This window comes from Cydia fagiglandana, chromosome 19 (assembly GCF_963556715.1).
Source record: "Cydia fagiglandana chromosome 19, ilCydFagi1.1, whole genome shotgun sequence".
Classification (NCBI taxonomy): domain Eukaryota; kingdom Metazoa; phylum Arthropoda; class Insecta; order Lepidoptera; family Tortricidae; genus Cydia; species Cydia fagiglandana.
The window spans coordinates 3,588,606-3,616,567 of NC_085950.1; the positions used below are offsets into that span (position 1 = coordinate 3,588,606).

Below are 27,962 nucleotides of genomic sequence, written 5' to 3' on the forward strand. Positions count from 1 at the left end.
AAAATTAAACATCGTTTTATTTGCATGCCGCTTTCGATTTGCATGTGTCCAACGGTCATTATTTGTTTGAAAATAATTTTGATAAAAGCGCCATCTGTGTTTGAGAGTTTGCGTTACGTTAAAGCGACGCGTGTCGCCATCTAGTGGTCACGCAGGTGCAGTGCCCGCCGCCGGAGGCGCCGCGCCACGGGAAGGCGGTGTATACTTCCTGCGCCTACAACTCGGTGGTGTCATACGAGTGCAAATATGGATACAGACTGGTGGGAGACGCTACAAGGCGCTGCGGTGCCGATAAGAAGTGGTCGGGGACTCAACCTTTGTGCAAAGGTAAAGAAATAATGCAAAAAACAGTCAACAACAAACACATTTTTGATGATTATTTTTTGACATCTATAATAGAAGTATGGCAGGATCATAGCAAGTGAAAATCCGTGGTCTCTGCCTACCCCTCCGGGAAATAGGCGTGATTGTATACCGGGTGTGGCCTGTAATATGAGCAAAAAATTAAACTGTAGGCTGTACTCCTCATACTGACCAACATTTGTTCAGCGACTTTTAAAAATAACTTGTGGTTTGATTTATAATACACTTAAAATTTTATTCTAAAACGCAATGTATTGCGAATTTTGTTATGTTTAAGGCGTGTCAAGCAACGTCAATCACAATGATATGGCGTGGCGATGGCGTCCATTGAAGATAATATTTATTATGTATGAAAAATAGGGAGTCTAAATACTTCATAATTTTTAGAAGTTGTTGAACAAAAGTGTCACCGTTTGAGGAGTGCAATCTCTGTTTTAATTATTTGCTCGTGTTACAGGCCACACCCGGTATATGTAATAGTATGAATGTATTTATATTGGCAATAGACTCAATTAAGTACTAAACAAATTCTTATAGATCAACTTGGGTTAGGGTTTGGAATTGTTTCGTCATCACCAACTATGCTTACCTACTACAGAAAAACATAGAATGTAAATTTTACAGTTGCTGTTCAAGGATTCAACTTATATTAAATTTTAAACTCGACACTCTTAAGTGTTTATGCTACAAATTATTAAAATGTACTTAGACGACCGGTCTGGCCTAGTGGGTAGTGACCCTGCCTATGAAGCCGATGATCCCGGGTTCGAATCCCGGTAAGGGCATTTATTTGTGTGATGACACAGATATTTGTTCCTGAGTTATGATTGTTTTCTACGTATATATAAGTATTTATATATTATATGTATATATCGTTGTCTAAGTACCCACAACACAAACCTTCATGGGCTTACCGTGGGCCTTAGTCAATTTGTGAAAAAAAATGTCCTATAATATTTATTTATTGAATGTTTCCAGAAATCAACTGCGGACATCCCGGCCAGCTCTGGAACGGTTGGCTGGAGAACATCTCCTCGGGAACCGGACTTGGAGCATCCATCATCTTCCGATGCCAGGACGGGATGAAGATGGAGGGAAACGGGTCTGCGATCTGCCAGAATGACGGGACTTGGAGTCATCCGCTGCCTCAGTGTTTAGGTAGACAGGCCTTTTTAAAAGTCTTAGATATAAGTAATTGTGCACAACCAGTGCTCTGTTTATCAAAAACTTGTAACTTGTAATACAAGTGGAAGTCCCTTTTCGACAGCTTTTGTTAGAAAGGAATTTCCACTTGTATTATAAGTTACAAGCTTTTGATAAACAGGGCACAGATATAATAATTATGAAGATGTGATATCATTGTGTGAGTGCTGGTGGCCTAGCGGTAAGAGAGTGCGATCAATACGGAGGTCGCGGGTTCAAACCCCGGCTTGTACCACTGAGTTTTTCGGAACTTATGTACGAAATATCATTTGATATTTACCAGTTGCTTTTCGGGGAAGGAAAACAACGCGAGGAAACCGGACTAATCCCAACAGTTTCCCCTCTGGGTTAGAAGGTCAGATGGTAGTCGCTTTCGTAAGAACTAATGCCCACGTCAATTCTTGGGAATAGTTGTCAAGCGGACCCCAGATTCCCATGAGCCGTGGCATAATGCCGGGGTAACGCGAGGAAGAAGAGATATAATTGTGAACAAAATCGCATTAAGCGAGAGAACAATTATTTTCTTCTTCTTGAGTGACACTGACGACCATGAAACGGTGGGCGCGGCAAAAAAACCCTCAGCAAAGTATACTGACCATCTTTTCAAAATCGTAGAAAGTCGTTTAGTGAGGGCAGCGCACGATCGATCCCATTTCTATCACTATTCAATTTATGTGACATATTAATCTTATTTCCAGCACCGTGCGTAGTTCCCCACGTCTCCCAAGGCCGAATCCGTCTAGTAGAAAACAAAACAGGCGAGAACGAAACTCAAGAGGAGAACACCCAGATCGTCGGCAGTTCGTCCATGGTGCAACACGGGGAGATTATCCTGGTGGACTGTGAGCAGAACTATGAGTTCCCGTCGAATAATGCGGCTGTGACGTGCAATAATGGCACTTGGACTCAGATACCTAGATGTAGTCCTGCGAGGTATGGTACCAAGCGTGACAGTAGTCAGCAGCAGAAGTTGCTAAGCGGGCAAGGTGTTCAAAACTATCTTAAAACGCTTTTATTCTCCTAACAATAAAGTCTAGGTCATCTTGAAGATCGCTTAGCAACTTTTGCTGCTGACTGTGCCTAAGTATTAACGACCTATCTTTTTCCAATGGAAAGTGTGACAAGGGGGAGAGGGGGACTAAAATCGATATTTTGTGTGATGTTATTGATTAATGGATGACCCCTTTTTGTCTCGTCCACCTCACCATAAAAGATGACTCACGTTAGACCGGGCCGTGTCCGGGCCGGAGCTTCCGAGGCTTACTTTTCTATGACATGACAGGCGATCACGTGATGCTTTCCATAAAAAAAATTGGCCGAAGCTCCGGCCCGGACACGGCCCGGTCTAACGCGAGTCATCCTGAAATACCACGTAATCCCAATTCAAAAACTTAACACAATTCCACCAAAAATTTTACAGATGTAAGAAAATGCCTCGCTTCCCCCGCAACGGTATGGTTATCGCCCCTAAGACGGAACACGGTATGAAGGCTCGGTACCGCTGTAAGGACGGCTACGAGCTGAGGGGCAACCCTATTGTGGTCTGCTCTTTTGGGAACTGGAGTGGGGAGGCTGCTAAATGCGAAGAAGGTAATTTGTTATTTTTTGTTTGGTATCAATGCCAAAAAAAAAACAAAAGACCAATTGAAGGGATGTTTACAAAAACAACATAACTGCTTAGAGCGGTTGACACTTTTTTAAGAACATTGTCAATTGTTTCAGTTCAGGTGTACCAGTGTAGTCAGTTATGTTGTTTTTGTAAACATCCCTTCAATTTTGACATGAGGACTAGGTCAGTCTAGCGACTGAGTGGCCGTGTTTTTATTCTTACATTGACTCTTATTCATATAGGAGTGTGGCCTAGCGGTAAGAGCGTGCGACTTTCAATCCGGAGGTCGCGGGTTCAAACCCTGGCTCGTACCAATGAGTTTTTCGGAACTTATGTACGAAATATTATTTGATATTTGCCAGTCGCTTTTCGGTGAAGGAAAACATCGTGAGGAAACCGGACTAATCCCAATAAGGCCTAGTTTCCCCTCTGGGTTGGAAGGTCAGATGGCAGTCGCTTTCATAAAAACTAGTGCCTACGTCAAATCATGGGATTAGTTGTCAAGCGGACCCCAGGCTCTCATGAGCCGTGGCAAAATGCCAGGATAACGCGAGGAAGAAGAGATTGACTCTTATTCATATAATCTCTCTCTATCAAACAAATATATCAAAATAGTAATTCTTCTTTCCATCCTGATGTTACCCTCTGCTGGGGTGTAGGGCTCGAATGTTTTTCTGACACTGACTCCGGTTCTCGGCAGCTTGGGTAACCCTCTTCCACCCCATCTACAATACACCCAGCTCATGCTGGCTATCAAAAAAAAAATTTAATAAAGCCATACGATATTAATAATAATAAAATAACAGGCAGTGCAGGCCGTTTTTCGAGACACGCGTCGCTTAATGACATAATCCGTTGGTCTCTTGCCACCATCAATGTGCCTGCTCTTCTTGAGCCGACTGGCATTATCAGAGATGATGGCAAGAGGCCCGACGGGGTGTCTTTAGTTCCTTGGAGCTTGGGACGGATGCTGGTGTGGGATGCTACCTGTGTAGACACGCTGGCACCGTCCCACCTCCAACGGACTACTGTAAGAGCGGGCGGGGCGGCGGAAAGCGCCGAAATTCTAAAACGTAACAAATATAAGAGCCTCTGTAGAGAGTACCATTTTGTACCATTTGGAGTTGAAACTCTAGGTCCATGGGGTCCCAGCGCGCTTAAGTTGTTCGCAGAAATCGCGAAGCGTCTGGTTGACGTAACTGGTGACCGAAGAGCTGGCGGCTACCTCGCACAACGTATCAGTATTGCGATACAGCGGAGAAATGCCGCCAGCATCCTTGGTACAATGCCTCAGGGGCCTATTTTAGATTTAAGCTAGTTATTAATTTCGTTTAGTTGTACCACTGTATATATATTGTATGTAAATAAATGATTTATTCCATTCCCCAAAAAAAATTAAAAATAATAATAGATAGAGACAAACAAGCATTATGTTTTCTTTTTTTTTCAGTGTTCTGCCCTTTCCCGGGCTACATCGAGAATGGAAAGGTTTTGCTTGTCGGTAATATGGGGCTCTACGACTACAGACCCTATGTTAAGAAGGTAAATATTAACTTCGATTTTTACAAGCTTTTATTTACTTTCACCTGTGCCCTGTTTATCAAAAGCTTGTAACTTGTAATACAAGTGGAAGTCTCTTTCTAACAAAAGCTGTCAAAAAGGGACTTCCGTTTGTACCTATTACAAGTTACAAGCTTTTGATAAACAGGCCACTGACCGTTGTCTGTCTGTCTGTCTGTAATCAAATCTTGCAAGTTAAATTTGATCCACTTCCCGGTTTCCGATTGAGCTGAAATTTTGCATGGCTGTATAAATCGGATGACAATGCAATATTATGGCACCATCGAGCTGATCTGATGATGGAGACAGGAGGTGGCCATAGGAACTCTGTGATGAAACAACGTAACCTAATTGTGTTAGGGGTTTTTAGAATTGTCTCGATGAGTATTAGTTGTCTGTCGTAAGAAAAGTACAGTCAGCGATAAAAGTTTGTACCAAAAATTAAATTCTTGCCAAAAACTTTTTATCCTGTTGTAGCAGATAGTATGTCTAGTCTAGTTGTACCCTAGAGTTTGCAAATTGGATTCAAAAGATTTGGGTAACACTATTTTAGTAGGATTTGAATTGCGAACCCAATTTATATCAAACGACAAAGGTGTACCGCAGGGTTCAGCATTGGGCCTTTATTTTTAGCCACAATAGATAATCATAGATAACAAATTATAATGATTCACCGTTGTTGTACTAACAACAATACAAAAGGTAATCACGGTGTACATCGCGATCGATATAAGTCTAGAAAATCAGATGGTGAATATTTCAACAAAAAAATTAAGCATGTATGGAAATGAAAAAATACCGAGATTAATAAAGTTTACTCTTATGGTACCTATGAAGATTTTGGTAATAATTCTATATCTGCCGAATTAAATTTCATCATATTGTTATGTGTCATTCCCAACCAAAAGAGTACGAATATATTGTCGCTTGTCATTAAGGTGCTATTTCATCATTGAAATCAATCTTATCACCAACCGACAATGTTGGACCTTTTATTTGAAAACGTCACATGTCTACGTGTGTTATTTTTATAGGTGGTGAACAATAAACAGATAATGTACGAGTGTGACAAGGGTTACGTGCTGTCTGAGGGACCCCCTGGAGCCACGTGCGTTGGAGGCCATTGGAGTCCCAGGGAGCTGCCCAAGTAAGTAGAAAAGAATTAAAAAGTGGGGGAGAGAGGACCCCACATTACCCCAATATAGACACATAAAAGAAAGAAAAAACCGAGGTCATATTAAAAAGACAAAAAAGTTTGTACAAATTAGAGAAAGCTAAATAATACTATATCGTCAAGATAGATGATGACTCTTTTATTGATGATGATAATAAAGATGGTGCTGTTTTCTCATGGTCTAGTCCGACATTTATGTACAATGCACAATAAAAATACTAGAGTCTGTTCGGACAGACTCTATTATTTATAATAATATTCTGCATACAAATCACCACTTAAAAGTCTTATAGGTACGTTTAATATTGTAATATGAATATATATATATATATATATAGTTATCCATGCCGTAATCGGCAACGGCGACCCTAGCTAATTACGAGCGTGAGCTCTGATATGGCTAGCAAAGCCGAACTTACTTTTAAAAACTCTATCGCAGGTGGGACAGTAAAGTTGACCAGAATTATTGTAAGTATAATTATAGGAGGGTTTCGGCCGGGATTTACGTATCTGACGTTTCGCATCAAGGTCAATGAGACGAGCGTCTTCAAAGTTCTTTACGCTCATCTTAACGCGGGAACGCCATTCTGGCCGCTGAGAAGCAAGCTCCTCCCATTTGTCAGGTGGTATACCGCAGGCAGTTAGGTGGCGCTTAAGCACATCCTTGTAACGTAGGTGCTGCCCACCTTGCTTCCGTTTACCAGCTGATAGCTGGGAGTAGAAAACGGATTTCGGTAGTCTGCAATCACTCATACGCCAAACATGCCCACACCACCTTAGCTGACCCTTCATCAAGAGCGCCTCCATGCCAGGCATCTTGCAACGACGAAGTACTTCAGTGTTGGGAACGCGATCTTGCCACTTTATATGCAGAATGGAACGTAGACAACGTAAGTGGAACGTGTCTAGCAAGCGAATGTCGCCTTTGTACAAACACCATGTTTCCGAAGCATACAAAAGAATCGGAAGAACCATGGCTTTGTACACCGACAACTTCGTCTGCAGCTTTAGATCATGCGATCCCCAGACACGATGCGTTAACCGACCAAAGGTGGACGCAGCCTTAGCAATCCTAGATGGGATCTCGGAGGTTAGTCTGTTATCCTTTCTGATCTGGCTCCCAAGATACTTGAAAGTGGACACTTCGGTTAGGGGTTTCCCTTCTATAGTTAGGTTGGAAGTGTCCGCTTCGCAATTACGGGCTGGTTGTTTAAGCACTTGAGTCTTGGATATGCTTATTACTAAGCCAAATCTAAGGCACGACCTTTGCAGAGCATCCATGTAGGACTGAAGCGCTTCCATGCTATCGGCCATCAAGCAAACGTCGTCGGCATAGAGAATCTCGAGAACGGAGAGCTTTCTGGTTTTCGTTTTAAACTTAAATCGAGACAGGTCGAATACACTTCTGTCAGAACGAACGCTAAGTTGTATTTGTCCAGAGCACGCAAGAAGTGAGTCCTCAAGTACTGTGGAGAAATACAACGCGAAAAGAGTTGGAGCCATCACACAACCCTGTTTGACCCCGCTGGTGACTGGAAAATGTTCCGAAAACTCGCTTTCATGTCGAACTGTAGCCATCATATTTTCATGAAACTGTTTGACTAAGTTAACGAACTTTTCGGGACACCCAGTTTTTTGCAAAACAAGCCAGAGAGCTTCGCGCGGCACGCGCATGATCGTAATATGAATATTGTGATATTGTAATATGTAGAAGTACTTAACCGAAAACGTTTCATTCAATTTGTTGGTCTATCGCTATTCACAGCTCGGAGTTTTCGTTTTAAACTGCCAATGGCTATTAATTTCTGTATTTTTTTTACAGATGCACTCTATTTCAGCATCCCCGTATAAGATGGAATCGCAGACGCCGCTCCATACCGGAAACGGAAATACGTCACAGGCGATCCGCCTTCCTCCGACATTACTATAACAACATCCGGCGTCAAACTGAAGCTCCTGACCCATACGTAGATGAACTATACAGTAAATATAACCATGATGATCCAAAACCGACCTTAAGACACGCTAATTTCAAAATATTGAAGAAATTCGATATAGAATCAGATGGGGATGAAATGGAAACAGAAACTGAACATGAGAATGGTGAGAATTTCCCAACTGCCGTATACACAGTTTACAATGTACATGGTGAACCTATAGGACATAGGATGTATTCGTATCAGCCTGTATATGAGCCTGAAGATGATGAAGTAATACAAAAGGAAGACAGATCAGAATATGAGGACTCCTCGGAGCTTGAGGATGATGATTTGTCCCACGTTACGGTGTTGAAAGGAGGCATGTTCCCTGATCACCAAACAGACGGACATGCAAAGAAGATTAATATACTGAAACATCAATATTTTGAACGATACGTAGACAAACGGAGGAAGAGATTTTTAACGCCTAAAACAAGCGAAGAAAACAGAAAAGTTATGAATGTAGAATTGCAAGGTGCTGAAAGTAATATAGTTGAATTAACAACGAAAAGTATAGATAGTTCGTCGCATGCTAGAATCAAACGAGATGTGAATACAGAAGAAGGTGATACAGATGCGTGGACTGCTAATCCGGTTCATACAGAATTAGACAACATTAATGAAATCAGTAGCCATCTTCTCAGGGTCCTGCCTCTTGAAATCGGAGAAATTAAACCTCAAAATGAGACAAGTAGCGATAGCAAAGAAATGGCGGTCATACCTCTGCAATATAACAATACAAATTCAACGGAGGTTGACAATATCTTGGACAAGCGGGACAAGAGAACTAGTAGAAAAACTGATCGATTAAATCAGACGACCGCGGCCATTCCTAAAACGTAAGGTATTTTAATTAATATACAGGGTGATTCAGGAGACGTGAGCAGGACTAACACTGCGCATTTCGTAAATTACAAGCAACTGTTTCCTATCAATATTAGTGAGGATAACGTTAATTTTTTAGTCGTATTGAAAAAAAAAATTGGATGGTCACCCTAACATTAGAATACTAAACTATCGATATTCTGTGTCAAATTGAATGTCATCACTGTCATCACGGTCTGGTTACTTTTGAAAACTCGTATCTCACTCAGGTTTGACATTTTATTTTCTTCGTAAAAGAGGTTTTATGTTTATTAATTAGGTCTTGTAGGGTGACAATGATAGTAGAGAATTAAAATTGTCCTCACCAAAAAGTTAAAAAATAGGAAAAAGTGTGGTTGTTTCACCTAAATACGATGGTGATCGATCAATTATCAGTTACTGAGTGTGCAGGATTAGTCCTGCTCACGTCTCATGAATCACCCTGTAGAAACAAATGTCTTAACGTCTCTATGGAAACTTTTAGAAGTTAAATGGCCTTATTCATAATATAACAAGTACGAGTAGTACATAATTGTTGGTATCCATCTATCATTTTGACATTTATGTATGTTAGAAAGAGACACCATTTAACAGAGGTTTTCTTACTTTTATGAACAACTAAAACTCAGATTTAATCAATTGTAAACCTAAAAAATCTTGTGCTTGATTAAAATAGTACACCACGAAATTAATTATAAGAAATAAAACTTTGGTTAGTAATAATTTATAAGTATATGTTTTTACAGAGGACGTGACGGCAAAAGCGGGAGACTGAGACAACAACACCCAGACAGTGAAGAAGGAGCGGAACAGACAGATTCAAAAGAAACCGACGGAGCAAAGTCAGAAGGAAACGGTGAAAAGGGGAAAAAGGGACGACCAAAGAGCCCTTGTCAACCTATCGAAAGTGAACCTTATATTAATATCGAAATTGTCAAGTTGGGGCGTGATCCTAATAACACTTTCAGCTCAGGTATGTTTGACGTAAGAAAAAAGAATCCCTATACCGGGTGTGGCCTGTAACACGAGCAAATAATTAAAGCATAGATTGTACTCCTCAAACGGTGACACTTTTGTTCAACAACTTTTAAAAATTATGAAGTATTTAGACTCCCTATTTTTCATACAAAATAAATATTATCTTCAATGAACGCGATCGCCACGCCATATCATTGTGATTGACGTTGCTTGTCACGCCTTAAACATATCAAAATTCGCAATACATTGCGTCTAAGAGTAAACTTTAAAGTGTATTTAAAAATCAAACCACAAGTTATTTTTAAAAGTCGCTGAACAAATGTTGGTCAGTCAGTATGAGGAGTACAGCCTACAGTTTAATTTTAAGTCTCCGGCCGCGTCTGTCTGTTTATGTGTTTGTTCGCGATTAACTCAAAAACTACTGAACGGATTTTCATGCGGTTTTCACCTATCAATAGAGTAATTCTTGAGGAAGGTTTAGGTGTATAAATTGTTAACCGGTGCGAAGCCGGGGTGGGTCGCAATTTTAAAATAAATCTACATTGTAATGATTAGACAAAAAAAACCATCTAGATTAAGCTAATTACATCATGATATTAATGATATTAATTTCTTTATTTCAGGAACAATTGTGAGAGTAGCCTGTGGCAAAGGCTACGGTCTGAACTTGGATCTGAACGCGACAGCCAAATGCGTTAGAGGAAGATGGAAGCCAGACAAGCCGAAATGCGAAATCCGTGAGTCGTGTCTATAATTTTTATTCGGAATGAATCCCCCCTTTTTAGGAATGATTGCCCCCAACTTTTCTGTAATGCGCATGGTTTTGCTTCCCAGAAATAAAGTTCTTAGTAATGTCGCCAGCAGATATATCGGAGCGGCCAAGGTGCTCACAAATGTCTGAACACGCCTCGATTGTCCAGGCGTAAGAGTGCGTGTTTACATATTTTTGAGCACCTTGGCCGCTCCGATATATCTGAAGGCGATATAAGGCTGCCACAGGGAGGTATCATTTGGTCTCGATTTCTTTTGCTAACTTTATTAATAGTAAAATTCATCCATCGCTTATAAACTCGATAATTAATGACTGAAAAAAATGACTTCTGAAAGAGGGCAGCCTACTTGCAGAATATTTATTTTGAATTTTGAAAAAATAGTTTTGAAACCCACATTTAATTCAATCATCAACCGAGTGTAACTGATATTTCGTGACTATCGCCATAACTTATAAGCTAGCAAAACATCGCGGCCTGCTGGCTTCTCTTTGAAATATCAACCTTAGTATAGTATTCGAACCTAAAAACCCATTTAAATCATGTAGACGCACGCACTGCGTAGGCTTTTCACTGCATTCCTTTTCTTACGCAGCGTACTACATAGACGAACAACACGCGAACGTGAAGCGAAGTAATGCGGCACGGGGTGAATCAATCCTAATCCTAAAGTAGTGTCCTACGTGGGCGATCTCGTTGCGAACGCGAACGCCTTGGGCCCGCCGCGCCGCGCCGCGTTCGCGAGTTGTTCGCTTACATAAGACGCAGCGTTCGTTTCCTAGTCTAACTGTGTGTGATCTTCTTTCCACAGTGCCCTGTCACGTGCCTTCAACGGAGTACGGTATATACACCATGTCTCCGGACGCCAGCCATACGAACGTGGGTCCGATCCTGGGGACCCCTGGGACGAGACATGCGGAGGAGAGGGAACTCAACGAGACAGACCCTGTCCCTAATGGGCAGGTTGTGCATTTCTCCTGTGAATATGGGTAAGTTTAAAGAAAAAACTACCTAAGGTCTAACTGTCCATGAACTAGCCACACGAACGTGGTTCCAATTCTGGGGACTGGAAAGGGAAGTGCGGATGAGAGAGAATTGAACAAGACAGGGTCAGGGTTTGTGCATTTCGCCTGTGAATAACTTTTATTCACAGGCTTATTAAAATAACAAATTGGTCAGTTTCCAAGTGTTCCAACTGAAAATAACGGTCAGATGGGAAAATTATACAGGCGAATGGACGCTTTTTATTCTCCTAGTTTGCTATGTGTTAGGGTTTATGATCAATCAAATTACAACAAGAAGAAAGTGTGTCAGAGATTTCTGTTTTTAGAAATTTTCGAAAAATCCTATTCAAAATCACGAGCACTAATTATTTTACTGAAAGAAAAGAAGTGTCCCAACTTTTCTGAACTCACTAATGATACTTTTCTATGGGAACTCGTATGGAGGATTAATATAGTGTAAATAAATTGCTCTCGGTAAATGTAGTATCTAACTCTAGAATATGTATCTAATATCTTCTTATTTATGTTATACTTTTATACTGTTTTGTATTGTGTTTTTCTGTGCTAAAATTCTTATATTGAATTTGAAACACCTACTGACATGACATAAATTTATTAATTTCCGCTACCTAAAGGTTGTCTGGAAGAGATCGCTTTTTAGCGATAAGACCGCCTGTTGTTTAACCTCTTCTTCCTGTATTATTTGTATTGTTTTCTGTAATGAGGTGTGCAATAAAGGGTTACATATCAGAATACCGAAAACTGATTTACCTAATCTTGAATCACCTATGCTTGATTCACCTATTTTTAAATTACCTTACGATCAATTAACCTAAACATTGACTGACCTAAGTTTATAATACCTAAGCTTAAATAACCTAATGGACGAAACACCTACTGCACGATGTACCTAATGCACGTTTTACCTATTGCACGTTTCACCTAAAGCTATTATACCTAATGCACGAATCACCTATAGCTGATATACCTAATGGACGATACACCTAAAGCTGATATACCTAATGAACGATGTACCTAAACTTGATTTACCTAATGGACGAAATACCTAAAACTGTTAAACCTATCGCACAAAACACCTAAAGTTGATATACTTCCTGCACGAATCACCTAATGTCGATATGCCTAATGCACGGAATACCTAAAGTCTATATACCTAGAACAAAATTCATATCATTTTGCCGAATGATCAAGTGGCAATTCCACCCAATAATTCGTATGATTTCCCAATCTTACAGTAGAAACTGTTTGTTCCGATAACAACTTAAAAATACACTTTTTGAAACGCTACTTTTTAGGTAGTAGAATGATTTTGTAAGTCTGTTCAAAATTAGTTATCTTATCCTATCTTATCAAAAACTTAATTTTTGTAAGTTAACATCATGACGATGAAATAAAAGTCTGTTTTGGCACTGTTTGGTCGCAGTTAACCTAACACGCTCCTCCTCGCTTTACTCGTCGTCGCACCTATCTCGACTCTGGCAAATGACTAGACCTTATATTATAATAAAAAATAGTTAGCCAATTGAATGATTTGGCTAAAAAATGTATACTAAATGTTGTATGTCTTAGTAATATTCTACTAAACAATAATTATATTTTTTTTAGGTACATATTTCATTCATTAAGCGCATCGACTTCAGGTATTTCGTGCATTAGGTGTTTCGAATTTAGGTATTTCGTTCATTAGGTATGTTAACTTTAAGTAATTCGATGATTAGGTATACCGACTTTAGGTAATTCGTGCAGTAGGTATGTTAACTTTAGGCAATTCGATCATTAGGTATACCGAGTTTAGGTATTTCGTGCATTAGGTATATCAACATTAGGTGTTTCGTGTATTGGGTATATTAGCTTTAGGTATTTCGAGTATTAGGTGTTTCAACTTTAGGTGAATCGAGCATAGGTATTCTGAGCTTAGGTAAACCAATTGTAGGTGAAACGTGCAATAGGTAATTCGTTCATTAGGTGTTATGAGCTTAGGTTAATTGATCATTAGGTATTTAAAAAAATAGGTGAAACGAGCATAGGTGATTCAACATTAGGTAAATCGATTTTCGGTATTCTGATATGTAACCGCAATAAAGAGTATTTGTATTGTATTGTATCTTCTTGTTATTCAATAATAAAGCACATTACCTTACTAAATGCTATTTCTCCCATTGCTTCCTCTGCAACACTATAGTTACCCTTGTGACTGTCTGTTATTTTGCTATAATGGTTAAACCTCTTACGTTACAGATACAATGTCCAAGGACCTACAAACCTCCGCTGTTGGTTGGGAGAATGGGCCGTTACCAGTATGCCTGAATGCGTCCCAGGTATATAAAACTCATCTTATTCTGTACTTCTTAAATGATCCGTTCGTTCCGTTCGTTGACTACACCAGCCAGCAGTTACTGCAGCAAGGACGCAGAGGCGTTGGTCACCAAGGAGAGGGAGGGACGGAGAGGCTCATCGAGCTTGCTCAAACGCACGCGCTGGGACGATACATTTTTCTGTACTTCTTAAATGATGACGATTTACTTATTTAGAATCATAGCTAGGTACCATACGCCTTATGTCATTTGACTTATAGTTTTTTGGACCAGTGATTAAATTACAAATGTTTAGATTAACACAAATACAAATGCGATAAAACGACTATTTCCAAAACCAAATAAATGGCTGAACATTTATGTAGGTCTAATCGGTAGCCCTTAGGTCATCATTATCGATCATTTGATTCGTACTGAACATTCTGTGACTCTTTATAAAATCATCATCATGTAGTTTTATTGCACATTGTCCCGACTTTCGCCACGGCAGACATGACAGAAATACTTATGTCTTTCCCAGCGCCCTGCGAACTGCCCCAACTAAACGGGGCCACATACGAGGCAGGCTACCGAGCCGGCCTGACAGTAGCACACGCCTCATCTGTCAACATAGCCTGCGAAGCTGGCAGATCACCACCAGCTACGCTCAACTGTCATTTAGGAAGGTTGCAGCCGACTGTGCATGATTTTTGCAGGCCTCTAGGTAATTTATTATTATAAGTTTAACCTTCGTCTGGATCAGCTATTATTCGTTTATCTTATTCTGTTATTTTGACTTAAGTATTGAAAAGACAGGAATAAAACATATATTAACTAATTGAGGCTTAGGGGCTATTCATAAATTACGTCATTTCAAATTAGGGGGGGGGGGTATCTGGACATCGGATGACGGTAGCATGAAGTAGGAGGAAATGGGGTCATTTGAAGCATGATTTTTGAATGATTATAGGGGGGGGGAGGTCAAAAATCGTCAAAAATCGATGACGTAATTTATGGACAGCCCCTTAGGAAGAATCCCAATTGCGTTAAAATAACGCCTGTATGGAATCACGAATGTACTAAACTGCGGTTGCGTCGAAAAAGTATTGTGTAGAATGGCGAATAGGAAGAATTGCGTTTGTGTTGTCGATCGCATAATTCTTGTAAAGTTTTATGAATAAGGGAGATCCCCCTTATTGCTTTAGCCCAATTAATGGCCCGAAGTAGATTTTGGTATTCGACTTTTTTTAAAGACCACCATGCACGATTACTAATAATCGGTTATTAGTTTTTAAAGACAATGCACACTTCTCAAATTAGCACTCCAGCATGCATGTATGAAATCCAAAATACATTTTTTTAGGCATAGGTACTCAATACTTCACTAAAAGGAATACAGAAGATGAATCAGAAGGAGAATAATTAGGTTGTGCAAGAAAATAATATTAATCCACTAAATGCACATAATAAATAATAATATCTAGAAACTAGTTTCACAAATTTCAACATGATCATTTTCAGCCAACTTGTCAAGGCCACGTCCAACGTCAGAGTTCCAGAGCGGATCAGACATAGTCAGAGAAGACGTGTCCGACCTCGAACCAGACTTGGAAGGGAAAGCGGTCGCGGAATGTGGTCCACCTGCCAGGTAACCAATTTTCCAAGAACTTGCACATGATGATTATGAATTTACAGCTGGCAAAAAAGAGTAGAAATTAAAAAGTGGCAACACTGTAGTGTCGTCCCGTTTTCTTATATATATTGGTTTGAAAGGGACGACACTACAGTGTTGCCAATTTTTAATTTCTACTCTTTTTGGCCAAGCTGTAATGACGCCATACTTGACGTTGACATGAGAATTTCAGTTTTTCGACGATAACTTTTTAATTTTTTTTCCTTAGCCCTTTATAGTGTCCAAATAGTGTCTCACTGCTGGGCAAAGGCCTGGCCGCCTAGCCAAGGTTACAATCGCTATCGCTTCGACAACGAAAAGCATTATGTATCTCTATCACTCTTCCATATGAGTGTGACAGTGACAGTTGCGTTTCGATCGCTACGGAGCGATAGCGATTAGCATCTTGGCTACGCGGCCTGTCCCCTTGACCTCCACAATTCCCTTTGCTGTGCTTTTTCGGCCAGTTATGAAGAATGTGTATAAGTCGCCATCTCCGGCTGGGCTTTACACATCCGCGCTTCTTTTGCGGCATCCACTTGGTGGTAGAAATTATGTTAGAATTTTATAAATCTGTTCAGAACTATTTCTTCCCAATTTTATAATAAAATTCTTTGTCAACACCTTTAAAAGTTATCATCGAAAAATAGTAAATTCTCATGAGCAACCACAAGTTTGACGTCCACAGTGTGAAAGAGGTCGGAAAGAAAGAATTACTCGTATTACAACCAGGACACATTAATATGTAATAGTAATTCTTTCTTTCCCCACAAAAATAGATGGCATATTATGGACCCATGATAGCATAGTCAAGTTATGTCTCTAGCCGAATAAGTGCAAGAGAGTTTACCAATAAAGTTACAGTAATAGACTTGAATGTCTTATATCTTAAATTAAGATACCATTATTGTATAATGCGACTAAGTCTTCTGAAGTTATGGAAAATCAGGCACTAGTTGGCTGATCTTCGTTCCCTTCCTTTAATTATCAGTATTTTACTTGAGACTTACTGGCGAAACTTATAAAACCATTCGAATATTTGTATCTTCTGATGTTGTAACTTTAAAGATTTAGTCACAAATGTTATTTTATCATTTTCAATGCGCTTTCATTGTAGCTTATGTGTTTATTTTGTAACATTTACATACATTTCATACAGATGACATTTGGCCACTAAGAATTTGGTTTATGGTTTGTACCGAGGCTTTAATCGCGTCGATATTGTTGTTTTGTTTGTCAATTGTTTATTTTGCTGATGTGTTGTGTGATATATAGAACGAAATGTTTCGGAATACGTTGTTTTCGATTGCACCAGAAAATGTATCGTAGGTATCCTTTAAAATACTTAAATGTTAAATATTGTTTTGGTAAATCTTTTGTATTCCATGCAACAATTTGATGGGCGCGCACATTTTTTATTAAATCTTGGATTACGTTGACTCTTTGGTCAGTCAAAAGAACAATCTCTCCCTAATCAATGAGTGGTAGTTAATCAACTAATCAGCTAACTTTAATGATACCAATACCTTGAATTAACGGGTTACCCTGAACTAATTTTAGTAGTTGTAATAGTAATCACTTTATTATACAGTCGATGTCAAAGATATATACAATTTTTGCACCTTACTCCTTGGTAATAAGGCGAAAAATGTAAACATATCTTTGACATCGACTGTATTTACACAACACAGGTTTACAAAAATAAGCTAACCTTTGTAGATGAGTAGAAAACTCTAATCAGGTCAGATAGAAAAACTTATAGGGTGTGAATTTTAAATTGGGATTTAAAGCATTAAATCTTTAAAAAAATCTCTTTAATGAGAGTGAACATCGAATGCAACGTATTCTTAACCAAAACGGCGTCGCAGAAAAAGATAGTATTTTTGCAAAGTCTGCATTTCTTATTTGCCGGCTGGGAAGACTGAAGAGAGCTCAGGCGTTCAGGGATTCCAAGCCCTGGTGAGAGCCTTCTAGGTTCGGACTTTTCCTCTTTATCATCATGACTCATTACTGATAGATCATCATCTACCATTTCAGGTGGTTTGGTTTCCTTGAGACTGGTTGCATCTGCGACATGTGATTCATATTGATCATCATTATTTGAATATTCTTTGAATAACGTCATATTTAATATTTTTTTTTTATCAGAGAAATTAATTGAAGTATTTGTTATTTTAAATCAAACTATTATATATTTATTATATATTATATATTTAAATCAAAGCGATCAGCGATTGTAGACATCGTTGGCTCAAATGAATAATTAGAAAAAATAAATATTAGCATATTTCCATGTCTATTGAAATAGTTTTAAGACAATGTAAAAATTAACAATTAAAAAGTCAGACCATATGATGCCAAGAGAATAAAATAGTCAGGAAAACCAACAAGGCATTTTGAGTAATAACAAGGGGTAGTTTTTATTAAGGATAAAAAAACTGTGCTCATGTAACCAGTTCTGAGGAAACAAACCAATTCAGATAGCGACATCAATAGTTTTTTCAATGATTCCAATTCAATTTTGAATTTCTAAGGTTTTAAACGACCACGACTGTCAAATGTGAAATCCTCAGAAAGCAGGGCTTAGTAAAGTATTTCTTCACGGCAAGATACTCGTACTGATCTTATTGATCAGGTTATTTTATCGTTTTAGAGTTGGGAGGGTTAATACAGAGTTTTACTTCATTAGAAGATGGCTCAACATTTTGGCTGCATTGGCCGCGTTACGTGAAATTTCTTCTTCTAATTTCTAATTTTACTCTGTTTTCCCTCCTACCTCGATATGTTCTATTTCCCTTAAACTTAGATTTTTAGTGGAAGTTGTAGCTTTGCCAGATTATTTTTACATTACTTTCGAAAAATTTATGTATACGTAAATAATTCTCACAAGTGAAAATGAGATTTTAATTGCAAAGTTGCTAACTTTTTAAATAATCAAGTTTAAGGGCTTGCCATAAATTCTTCTAGGTGATGTAAGGTTTTGTACAAGAAAGCTGTTTGAATGGCCGCGGTCCGCTTCTTATGTCTTGGCCGTGCTTTGTTTAGTTGCTCTTTTGTCAGTCGATGTTAGTTGCATGCGGCATTTCTATCTAAACATTTCCAATTTTTATGAACAAGATTTGGAAAGAAATGTTAATTAAAACATTACTGACTTAAACTTTTTCTTGTAAACCTCTAAGGACGTACTCAAGAGATTGCAAATCGCATCCATGTGGTTTACAGAAGTCTTATCAAATGGCTGCGATTTGAAATCTTCTACTCTTAAAAAAAAGAGACACTTAAATGAACTTACATGAGATTCTTCTTTGTCTTCTACATCTGTTCTAATAGAATTTCCACCTTCTTCTGTTTCTGGTTCAATTTTACCAGAGGACAGTCTTAAGTCAAAAATTCTGCCCCATATAAAACCATCTTTCTCCAAAGGGTCCAAGGGACTCTAATATACCGCGATGGTGCTGAAGTGAACGGAACTCAGATCATGGAAGGTTATCCTCACGGAACGGAGATCACCTTTAAATGCATAGCTTCCATCATGGGGGAGAAGACCACGTGGAAATTGATCTGTGAACATGGCCATTGGGTGGGGAAGAGCTTTAACTGTGGTAAGTTGGTATTATTTTTTCTGCAATCATAAAATATTACATATACTATACGTTATAAATAAGTCTACGTTCAACTGATTGGAAGTATATATAACTTTAACATTACTTATATCAAAATTATTTCATTTTACCACAAAATTTTATTGAAACCAAATGAAAGATGAAATGCCAGAGGAAAATTGACATGTACCTAATACTAAAACAATAGAAAGTTGTTTTTCCGTTTCTAAAGCGAGGTTAAGACTAGCAAGAACTAGCATGCAATTTTCATTACATTGCAGTATCTGATTTTTTGAATGCAGGTTACCTTTAGTAGTCGGCAATGTAACGTAACGCTGAATGCGGGTGCCGCAAGACTGGTCGTTGTGGCATTCTTTGGGGGAGGCCTATATCCAGCAGTGCTCCTCTGGCTGATATGATGATGACGATGAATTTAACGTAAATTGCATGCAAGTTCCTGCTAGTCTACGCCTCGCTTTATATAGCCCTTTCATAAGGCTCATTACTGCAGTCACACTTGGCAATATTAACTTTTCTGTTCTTTAAAATTTGAAATTTTTTACCCAATATATTAATCTATCGAATGATTTTGCAGAAGAAATCGAGGCTCAAAATGAGGAGCTCCTGAACAACAACAGCTGTACTTATCACAATGAAGAACCACACGTGGTGTCCTTCTTCAATGACTTAGAAATCACCGAGACGGTTGACTTCCCTGCAGGATCCGTTATAGTCTCAAGGTATAATAATGTCAACATTATCAAGATTCTAATCATTTTTCCAGTCATCGCCTTGGTTATTAATGTTATTATCATAGCCACACTTTGTCTCTAAAGTATCATTACATGTCTTCTTAATTTACAAGAAAGTACAAAACGAGGATTAACTCTTAGTTCATTCATTACCAGTCGACCATTACTCTCTTTCTTCTATGTTATCTATATCATTATTACTATCGTCATTGTCAATCTCTGCATTATCACGCATAATGCAACATTAGCAATAAGGTTTTCTCAATAAATTATTCTTATTCTTATTCTTATTCTTTTATCATCTATATCTTTCCACAATCATCGTCTTTATCATCAATTCAAGGAAGATATATTTTTTACTAGACTTTTTCTTCCACAAGTCCCGATTAAAGGATGACTCACGTTAGACCGAGCCGTGTCCGGGCTGGAGCTTCCGGCGCATCGTTTTCTATGGAAAGCATCACGTAATCGCCTGTCATGTCATAGAAAAGTAAGCTCGGGAAGCTCCAGGCTCCAGCCCGGACACGGCCCGGTCTAACGTGCGTCGACCTTTAGTGCCTCTTCCGGCCAGTTGTTGAGAAATGTGTTTAACCGTTTATAAGGCTGGCTGTCAGGAATTATGCAAAATTGAACTCTATCACTTTGAAATAAAGTTCAAAATCAGGTGGGAAATATATTCCCTCCGCCTTATAAAGGCTTAAGTCGTCCCGTCATCTCCGTTTATACTAGTATGTATATGTATGTATAATATAACACTAACATGGTTAGAATATTGTCAGAGATCGCCACCGTTATTAGTTATATCTGTTTACATTTACTCATGTCATACAATCTCCCTCATACTTCAGCTAACACTTTTCTTAACATCAATCTCTTAGTTTTTTCCTTTACTTTAAGAAATATATTTCATTTCAGATGCAGTGATATCGGCAAGTATGCCATGACGGGGTCACAGACTAGGAAGTGCTTGGGCAGCACTTGGGACGGCACCAAGCCCACGTGCTTCGGACTTAACCAAGAGAACGACTATGCCAGTAAGTTTCATCTCGTTTAATAAACTACAAAGCAAATAAAACTCTGAATCTGAATCAAAAAAACCGGGCAAGTGCGAGTCGGACTCGCGCACGAAGGGTTCCGTACCACAATGCAAAAAAAAAACAAAGAAAAAGCAAAAAAAAACCGGTCACCCATCCAAGTACTGACCACTCCCGACGTTGCTTAACTTTGGTCAAAAATCACGTTTGTTGTATGGGAGCCCCATTTAAATCTTTATTTTATTCTGTTTTTAGTATTTGTTGTTATAGCGGCAACAGAAATACATCATCTGTGAAAATTTCAACTGTCTAGCTATCACGGTTCGTGCATGAGATACAGCCTGGTGACAGACGGACGGACGGACGGACGGACGGACAGCGAAGTCTTAGTAATAGGATCCCGTTTTACCCTTTGGGTACGGAACCCTAAACTGTCCCTAAAACTGTCTTTTATCATGCTTCTCTTTCTTTTCTGCAGCAGCAGAGTCTGATCGTTAACCAAAATTTAGCAAATTGGCGTTACTAAAAAGAACTTTTTAGTTCAGCTAGATGAAAACCAAATAATTCCTTAACCCTATCACAAGTGAATCGTGTGTGTGTGTGTGAATGTGAGTTCACACGTGTGATACTAACCTAACTCCTTTAGGTAATATCCTTTTAAAGTCATTCGGGTGACGGGTGACATTCGGACACAATAATCACCTCTAGTAACAGTAACACCTATCTCTACTCTCAACCACTAACTTCTGACTTTGGCGCAGGTTACAGGCTCACTCGCCTACTAATTTTAATGTGTAGGAGCTAGTTTTATTCAGAGGGTCAAAAACGTCTCAATGGGCATATATGGCTTTAACCACAAATAATTTCCAAACAAATGTTGTGCCTGTATGTGTTCCTCATTTCAGTGGAGAAGCCCCCGACGATCCTGTTCCGCTACTCCGGCGGCCCCGTCGCGCAGACCAACGATGGCAAACTGCTGGTCTACCCGGGAGTGTCACTCCACATGGAGTGTCTTTGGATGAGGAGGTTCGGGAACCCGAAGTGGAACTACACGCTTAATAATCCTGAGTAAGTGTCATTGATCAATCAAGACTCTTTGAAACATCCTTGAAAGCCTAGAGATTGTGGGATACCATACATCATACAGCGCGCAAACAAATGACGGAAAGCTGCTGGTATACCCTGGAGTGTCACTCCACATGAAGTGTCTTTCGATGAGGAAATTCGGGAACCCCAAGTGGAACTACGAGCTTCATCATCCTAAGTGTCATTGGTCAATCAAGACTCCTTGAAACATCCTTGAAAGCCTAGAGAGGGTGGGAGACCTTAAAGCTGTCTGCTTATGTAAGGCGACCGCCCCAGATACTGTTATAACCATAGGTTGGAGCGAAACACAGCGATGGCACCTTTCGTTCCTACCTATGATATGAGGGACCGACCAGAGAGAGAAATCTTGGATTAGGTCAAACAGGCCAGCCAGACTCCGACTTCGCAAACTAAAACCTTGAACCTTTGCATCAAGATTCCTACTCTTTTAACTATTTATATAAAAACTTGTCACAAAGATGCCTTTCTTTTCAGATCCGAGCGCAAGTACACAGAAGGCTGGACAACAGACCCTGGGCGGGACAGCCAGCTGGAGTACCGGCTGAGCATCATCAGCGCGGAGAAGGAGGATTCAGGAGTGTACCGGTGTGAGACTCCGGCCAGGCAGTGGCACCAAGTGGAGATTATTGTTGAAGGTTGGTTGACATTCTTGATCCCACATTTTACGATTAGACCAAAGAGAATATAAGTACTTAAAACTTTTAGAACGCCATTTGACTTTGTTCCTTTTTTTTCCCTGATATGCTAATTTAAAAAAAATCGTCATCTACTCGAGTATAGGCCAAAAGTATGGCGCCAAGATGGTGGTCTCTTTTCCTAGACCCTGACCCCACTTGTAACTCTATTTATTTGCAGACGTCCACTGTCCGCCTCTTCCCATCCGTCGCGGCCTCGTCGCCAGCGGGCAAGGCACCCGTCTCGGCACCGAGATCCGCTTCCACTGTGCCAACGGCAACGCCTTACTGGGCGCTTCGAGTCTCGTATGCCGAGCTTCAGGCAACTGGAGCGCTCCATTACCAGTGTGTGAAAGTAAGTTGAAAAGACAAATACGTTTCCGATCTCCTACTAATTCATTGTGGGCTCGTCGCCAGCGGACAAGGCACCCGTCTCGGCACCGAGATCCGCTTCCACTGTGCTAACGGCAACGCCTTACTGGGCGCTTCCAGTCTCGTGTGCCGAGGATCGGGCGATTGGAGCGCTCCATTACCAGTGTGTGAAAGTAAGTTGAAAAGACAGACACATTACGTTTTCGATCTCCTACTAATTCGTTGTGGGCTCGTCGCCAGCGACCAAGGGTGCCTTGGCACTGATGTCCGCTTCCACTCTGCTAACGGCAATGCCTTACTGGGTACTTCGAGTCTCGTATGCCGAGCTTCGGGCAATTGGCGCGCTCCGCTGCCAGTGTGCGAAAGTAAGTTTGGCAAAGACTAGTTTTCGATCTCAGTATTTATTGGTCAACGAAGTTGCAACTGAAATCGCTATTTCAGCGTGTTTTAGAAAGGTGGATTTTACATAAGTGTTATTCAGGAATGTACTCTGATAGGTATTAATCCTGTCATTCTACGAGTATTATTCTTATCCTTACCCTTACCCTTATTCTAGAAGAAAGTTGATTTACAAAGTTGTTGCCCTAAGGTTAAAAAACGCTTTCACAGAACTCTTATGGCAAAATTCCGGACGCGACTCCCGCTTTTAGTACTAGAGCTAAGTAAGCTGTTCCAGACCTAGATTCTTTAAGCCCAATTTTTCATGGATGAGTTTATCTTGGCTAGGCCTTACTAAAGCACAACAACAATGCACATCTCACAGCTATGTCAACTGAAATGAGATGATGTCACGTCGACAGAGATTCATCATTGGCCCCAGCATCTTTGCAGATGATAGCAGCGACTTTGAAGAGAAGATTATGACGTTAAGTATATTCCTTATGTCTCAGTATTTTATATATTTTCCAGGTGTTGAATGCGGGGAAGTAGTCCACGACACGCCCCTGCAAGAAGGCGAGCGCCGCCCCCGCGTGGCCGTCGTGTCGCGCGGCGTGGGGGGCCGCGCGGCCTTCTCCTGCCCCGCCGGCTGGGCGCTCAGCGGCGCCTCGGAGACCGTCTGCCTGCCTGCCGCCGATTGGGCCAGGCCTTTCCCAGTTTGCAGAGGTATACTTCCCTTTCAAAAATATTTAGGATGGGTTGCACCAAACTGTTCGTATCGTTCGCTAAATTTTTATGTATGAAAAGTTTCATAGTAAAGCGCCGGGGCGCGCCGGCTGACGTTGATCAGTCTGCCAAATGTGGTTGGTGCAACTGGCCCTTACACTATCTACTGCTACACGAAGTTTAGTAACTGAAGTTTCTCGAGAAGTTTGAGGCTGAGGTGCCTTCTGCCCTGCGGGAGGGTCCCTCAGTGGAGCCACAGACACAGTGTGCCTGCTTGCTGCTAATTGGGCTAGCTTTATTCCAGTTTGAAGGGGTACCATACCTATAAATTATAAACTGAAAATGATAACATAGTACATAATACTAAAGAAAAAGTGACCAAGTCCACCAGTCCAGTCCAAAGTATAGTTCATAAAATAATTGTATTTGTCCCATAGTTTACAGAGGTAAAGTTAGGTACTTCAAGAACGGGATTACCTTAATTTGTTTATTTATTTATTTAAACTTTATTGCACAATAAATGAAGAGTACAAATGGCGGACTTAATGCCAGAAGGCATTCTCTACCAGTCAACCAATGCTTAATGCAACTTGCTTCCTAACAAATTTTAGTGGTCCTACAGTTCTGATATTTGTAGAGGTAATATCACTTATCAAGCACAACTCCCTACCATCAAAATTGTGATACACTGAGAAATGACGTGTGTAAACTTTTAGCCCTCCCCCCCCCCCCCCACATCTAGCGTCTTTCGAGCGTCGGCGTCTACAACTCTATGGCCGCTGCTCAACGCAACGTCGACGCCACTGCGCAGCGACGTCATTTTCCATAGCGCTGGCCAGACGACGACAGACGCCGACGCTCGAAAGACGCTAGATGTGGGGGGGCCCTTACGTTCCAGTTGGAACTACAAAGCACGAATGCTTCATAGACTTCACAACTCTTACGGCTTGGCCACGACATCGAGTGATTTGCGCCGCCGTCGCAAATCGCTCGATGTCGCGGCCGAGCCGTTATTCTTTCAATAACTGTTAGCCTAATTCTGATTATTATTTAAATATTCCAGAGGTGTCCTGCCCGTCTCTGCCTCCACCAGCGTCAGGCTACGTCCTCGGCCGCGCCCCCTACCGGGCCGGCGACGTGTTACAGTTCCATTGTAATCCCGAGCACACGCTGCATGGCAGACCCATACTTGTGTGTCAGGACAGCGGACGATGGAGTGACAAGCCCCCTACGTGTAAGTAACCAAAACCATAGACTAGGAATAAATTCTCTAGATCAGCGGTCGGCAACACGCAGCTCGCGGCCCGAATGCGGCCCGCAAACCTCTCACTTGCGGCCCGCGAGCCCCCCTGGCTATTTTGTATGTAATATTGTCAAACAACAATGTCTGATAGTCACACGATATTAACAAATGGCTAGCTGACTCGTGCCAATGAGTTTTTCGGAACTAATGTACGAAATATCATTTGTTATTTACCACTTACTTTTCGGTGAAGGAAAACATCGTGAGGCAAACCTGCATACATCTGCGAAGAAATTCAAAGGTGTATGTGAAGTCCCCAATCCGCATTGGGCCAGTGTGGGGACTATAGCCCAAGTCCTCTTGCGAGTGAGAGGAGGCCTGTCTGTACCCAGTAGTGGGACGTATATAGGCTGAATTATTATTATTAGATGGAGTTTAGAGCAATTATTTCATGAAACCGATGCTGCCAAAAATACAGGGGTGCGGGGGACGAGGTGAGCGAGTCCCGTGCCGTGATTGGTCCGTTCAAAGACACACACATTCACATAGACACTGACTCGAAAATGGAATAAAACTAACATATATTTGTGGCGTTTGTCATAAACTATCGTATATCAGTCTGGAGGATGTTTTGTCCGTGAGCCAAAACGTACCAGTGGGTGGGGCAAGATATAGAATTTATCCGTCTAATTATGAATTAAGAAGTTTTTGAAGTTACGCTAAATTATGAGTAATTTGACCCCCTAATAATTTATTTATTTACCGAGCAGCAATGTATTGCAAACATTAAGAAACGTAAGAATATGACATGACAGAGTCGTATTTAAACTACGCCTAACTAAAGAAGCATAGCAATGCACTACTGGTACGTTATAAACATTACTGTTGGAAGTTGGAGGCTTATTCAAACATTAATATTTGATTTTGACCAACAACGATATCTCAGTAAATACAGATGTGGTGCATGATTATTTTCCATCGTTTTATCACGGAAACGTACGAACTTGTCTTGCTATTTCTGACAGTCTCGGTACAAAAAGTACTGAGGTTGCATGACAAATGCTAACGTTTCCGAGAAAATACGATGGAAAACAATTATGCACTACATCTATACAATCAAGATGGCTGTACAAATAAAGTCAAACTTAGTTCAATTTGTAAAGTTCAGTGCCTTTAGCTTGTTAAAACAAACAAGTATACCTATCCAGTATGTGAGATATGCAATAAAGAGTTTTGTACTGTATTTTATCCAAGTGTATATATATTATGTTTAACAGGTGCCCAAGCCTGCACGTACCCCGGCACCACAATTTCGGGGCGAATGTCGTCCGTCAAGTTTTACTACAAGATCGGGGAAACTGTCAGCTTTACCTGCGAACCGGGCTATAGGCTGAAAGGCGCACCTATGTTGAGGTGCCTCAAGTAAGTAACTAATGTAACTAGAAAATTCCTAAGTAACCAACATACACGCAGTCACGCACCCTGATTCTAAGATACCATACTGTTAGATAGTATAAGTTCTAAAATAGAGCAAATAACTCTGTTATATGATACTTGTAACAACAAAACCTTATAACAAAAGGAAGAAAGCGAATAAGTATTTATTAGGTACATCATGCCGTCATCCGTGACGGTAAAAGTACCGACAAGGTACGGATTGTGTTTGACGCTCTCTGTAAGTATGTCCACAGGATATCTATCCCTGTACAATCAACACCCAACACCTACTTTGCAACTTTATAAAGGCTAATTACTTGTTAAAGTAAGGTAAGGTCCTTACCTTACCAGTAAAGTACGAGCATGAGATGCACTGGACTTTACTGCAACAACTTTATTGTAGGTTCTACATCCATTGTGCAAAACGTAGCTACCCTTCTAACCTATCTGTGTAAACTAATAGCCCGCGCTCTTGTAACTGTGACTTGTTTCCATCTCTTTTCAAATCCCAAGACATCATTGATGGATCATAACGTATCAATCTTTTACAGAAACAGGAAATGGTCCAACGCCATCCCCCTCTGCGCGCCAGCCTCCAACTACACAGACTCGCCCCTCCTCATCGGCGACATCGACGCCATGTTGTCCGACTCGGCGGACATTTTGAAAACACGCGCTACGCCCGCCATCTTGTCGCCGGAGAGCTACAAGGCCGCCATGACGAGGGTCGCTGCGACGAGGTTGCTTAGAAGGGCACCGATAGAGATATATAAGAATAGGGTTAGCAGGGTTAACAGCTTGATAAGAAGGGATACGTTGAGATAATCTGGTACTCTTATTTTTCTTCTAGTTAACACTTGACTTGTTTTTCTCTTCGTTATCAACCGTTAGTAAATCAGTAAAAATAAATAAATAAATATAATAGGACATTATTACACAAATCGACTAAGTCCCACAGTAAGCTCAATAAGGCTTGTGTTGTGGGTACTTAGACAACGATATATATAATACATACATATTTATAAATACTTAAATACATAGAAAACATCCATGAAATGATACATCCGAAAAATTATGTGTATAAAAAAATACTTTCAGAATATGACATTAAAATTACACCTTTGAAAAATTTATAACATTAAACTG

The 27,962-nt window shown here is 40.3% G+C and overlaps 1 protein-coding gene across 1 annotated transcript; it reads left to right on the forward strand.

Annotated features, from left to right (window-relative positions):
* Nucleotides 1-13: 13 nt before the first annotated feature.
* Nucleotides 14-27,863, forward strand: LOC134674182 (sushi, von Willebrand factor type A, EGF and pentraxin domain-containing protein 1-like). Its single transcript, XM_063532239.1, has 24 exons — nt 14-327; nt 1,342-1,521; nt 2,265-2,499; nt 2,987-3,156; nt 4,626-4,717; nt 5,770-5,882; nt 7,732-8,727; nt 9,499-9,725; nt 10,354-10,467; nt 11,312-11,489; nt 13,764-13,843; nt 14,361-14,543; nt 15,341-15,467; nt 18,915-19,093; nt 19,689-19,833; nt 20,761-20,879; nt 21,785-21,947; nt 22,461-22,621; nt 22,842-23,015; nt 23,086-23,397; nt 23,942-24,136; nt 25,200-25,370; nt 26,657-26,801; nt 27,368-27,863. Exons 2-24 carry the CDS (start codon nt 1,446-1,448, stop codon nt 27,639-27,641), a joined length of 4,629 nt encoding a protein of 1,542 aa, XP_063388309.1. The 5' UTR covers nt 14-327; nt 1,342-1,445; the 3' UTR covers nt 27,642-27,863.
* Nucleotides 27,864-27,962: the final 99 nt, after the last annotated feature.

What these genes read in the sequence shown, in the direction of transcription:
- LOC134674182 (XM_063532239.1), top strand. Translation starts at nt 1,446, where the DNA reads ATGAAGATGGAGGGAAACGGGTCTGCGATCTGCCAGAATGACGGGACT. An exon ending in GAATGTGGTCCACCTGCCAG is followed by an intron (nt 15,468 to 18,914) that starts GTAACCAATTTT and finishes CTTTCTCCAAAG; the next exon opens with GGTCCAAGGGACTCTAATAT. An exon ending in GAGTGACAAGCCCCCTACGT is followed by an intron (nt 25,371 to 26,656) that starts GTAAGTAACCAA and finishes TATGTTTAACAG; the next exon opens with GTGCCCAAGCCTGCACGTAC.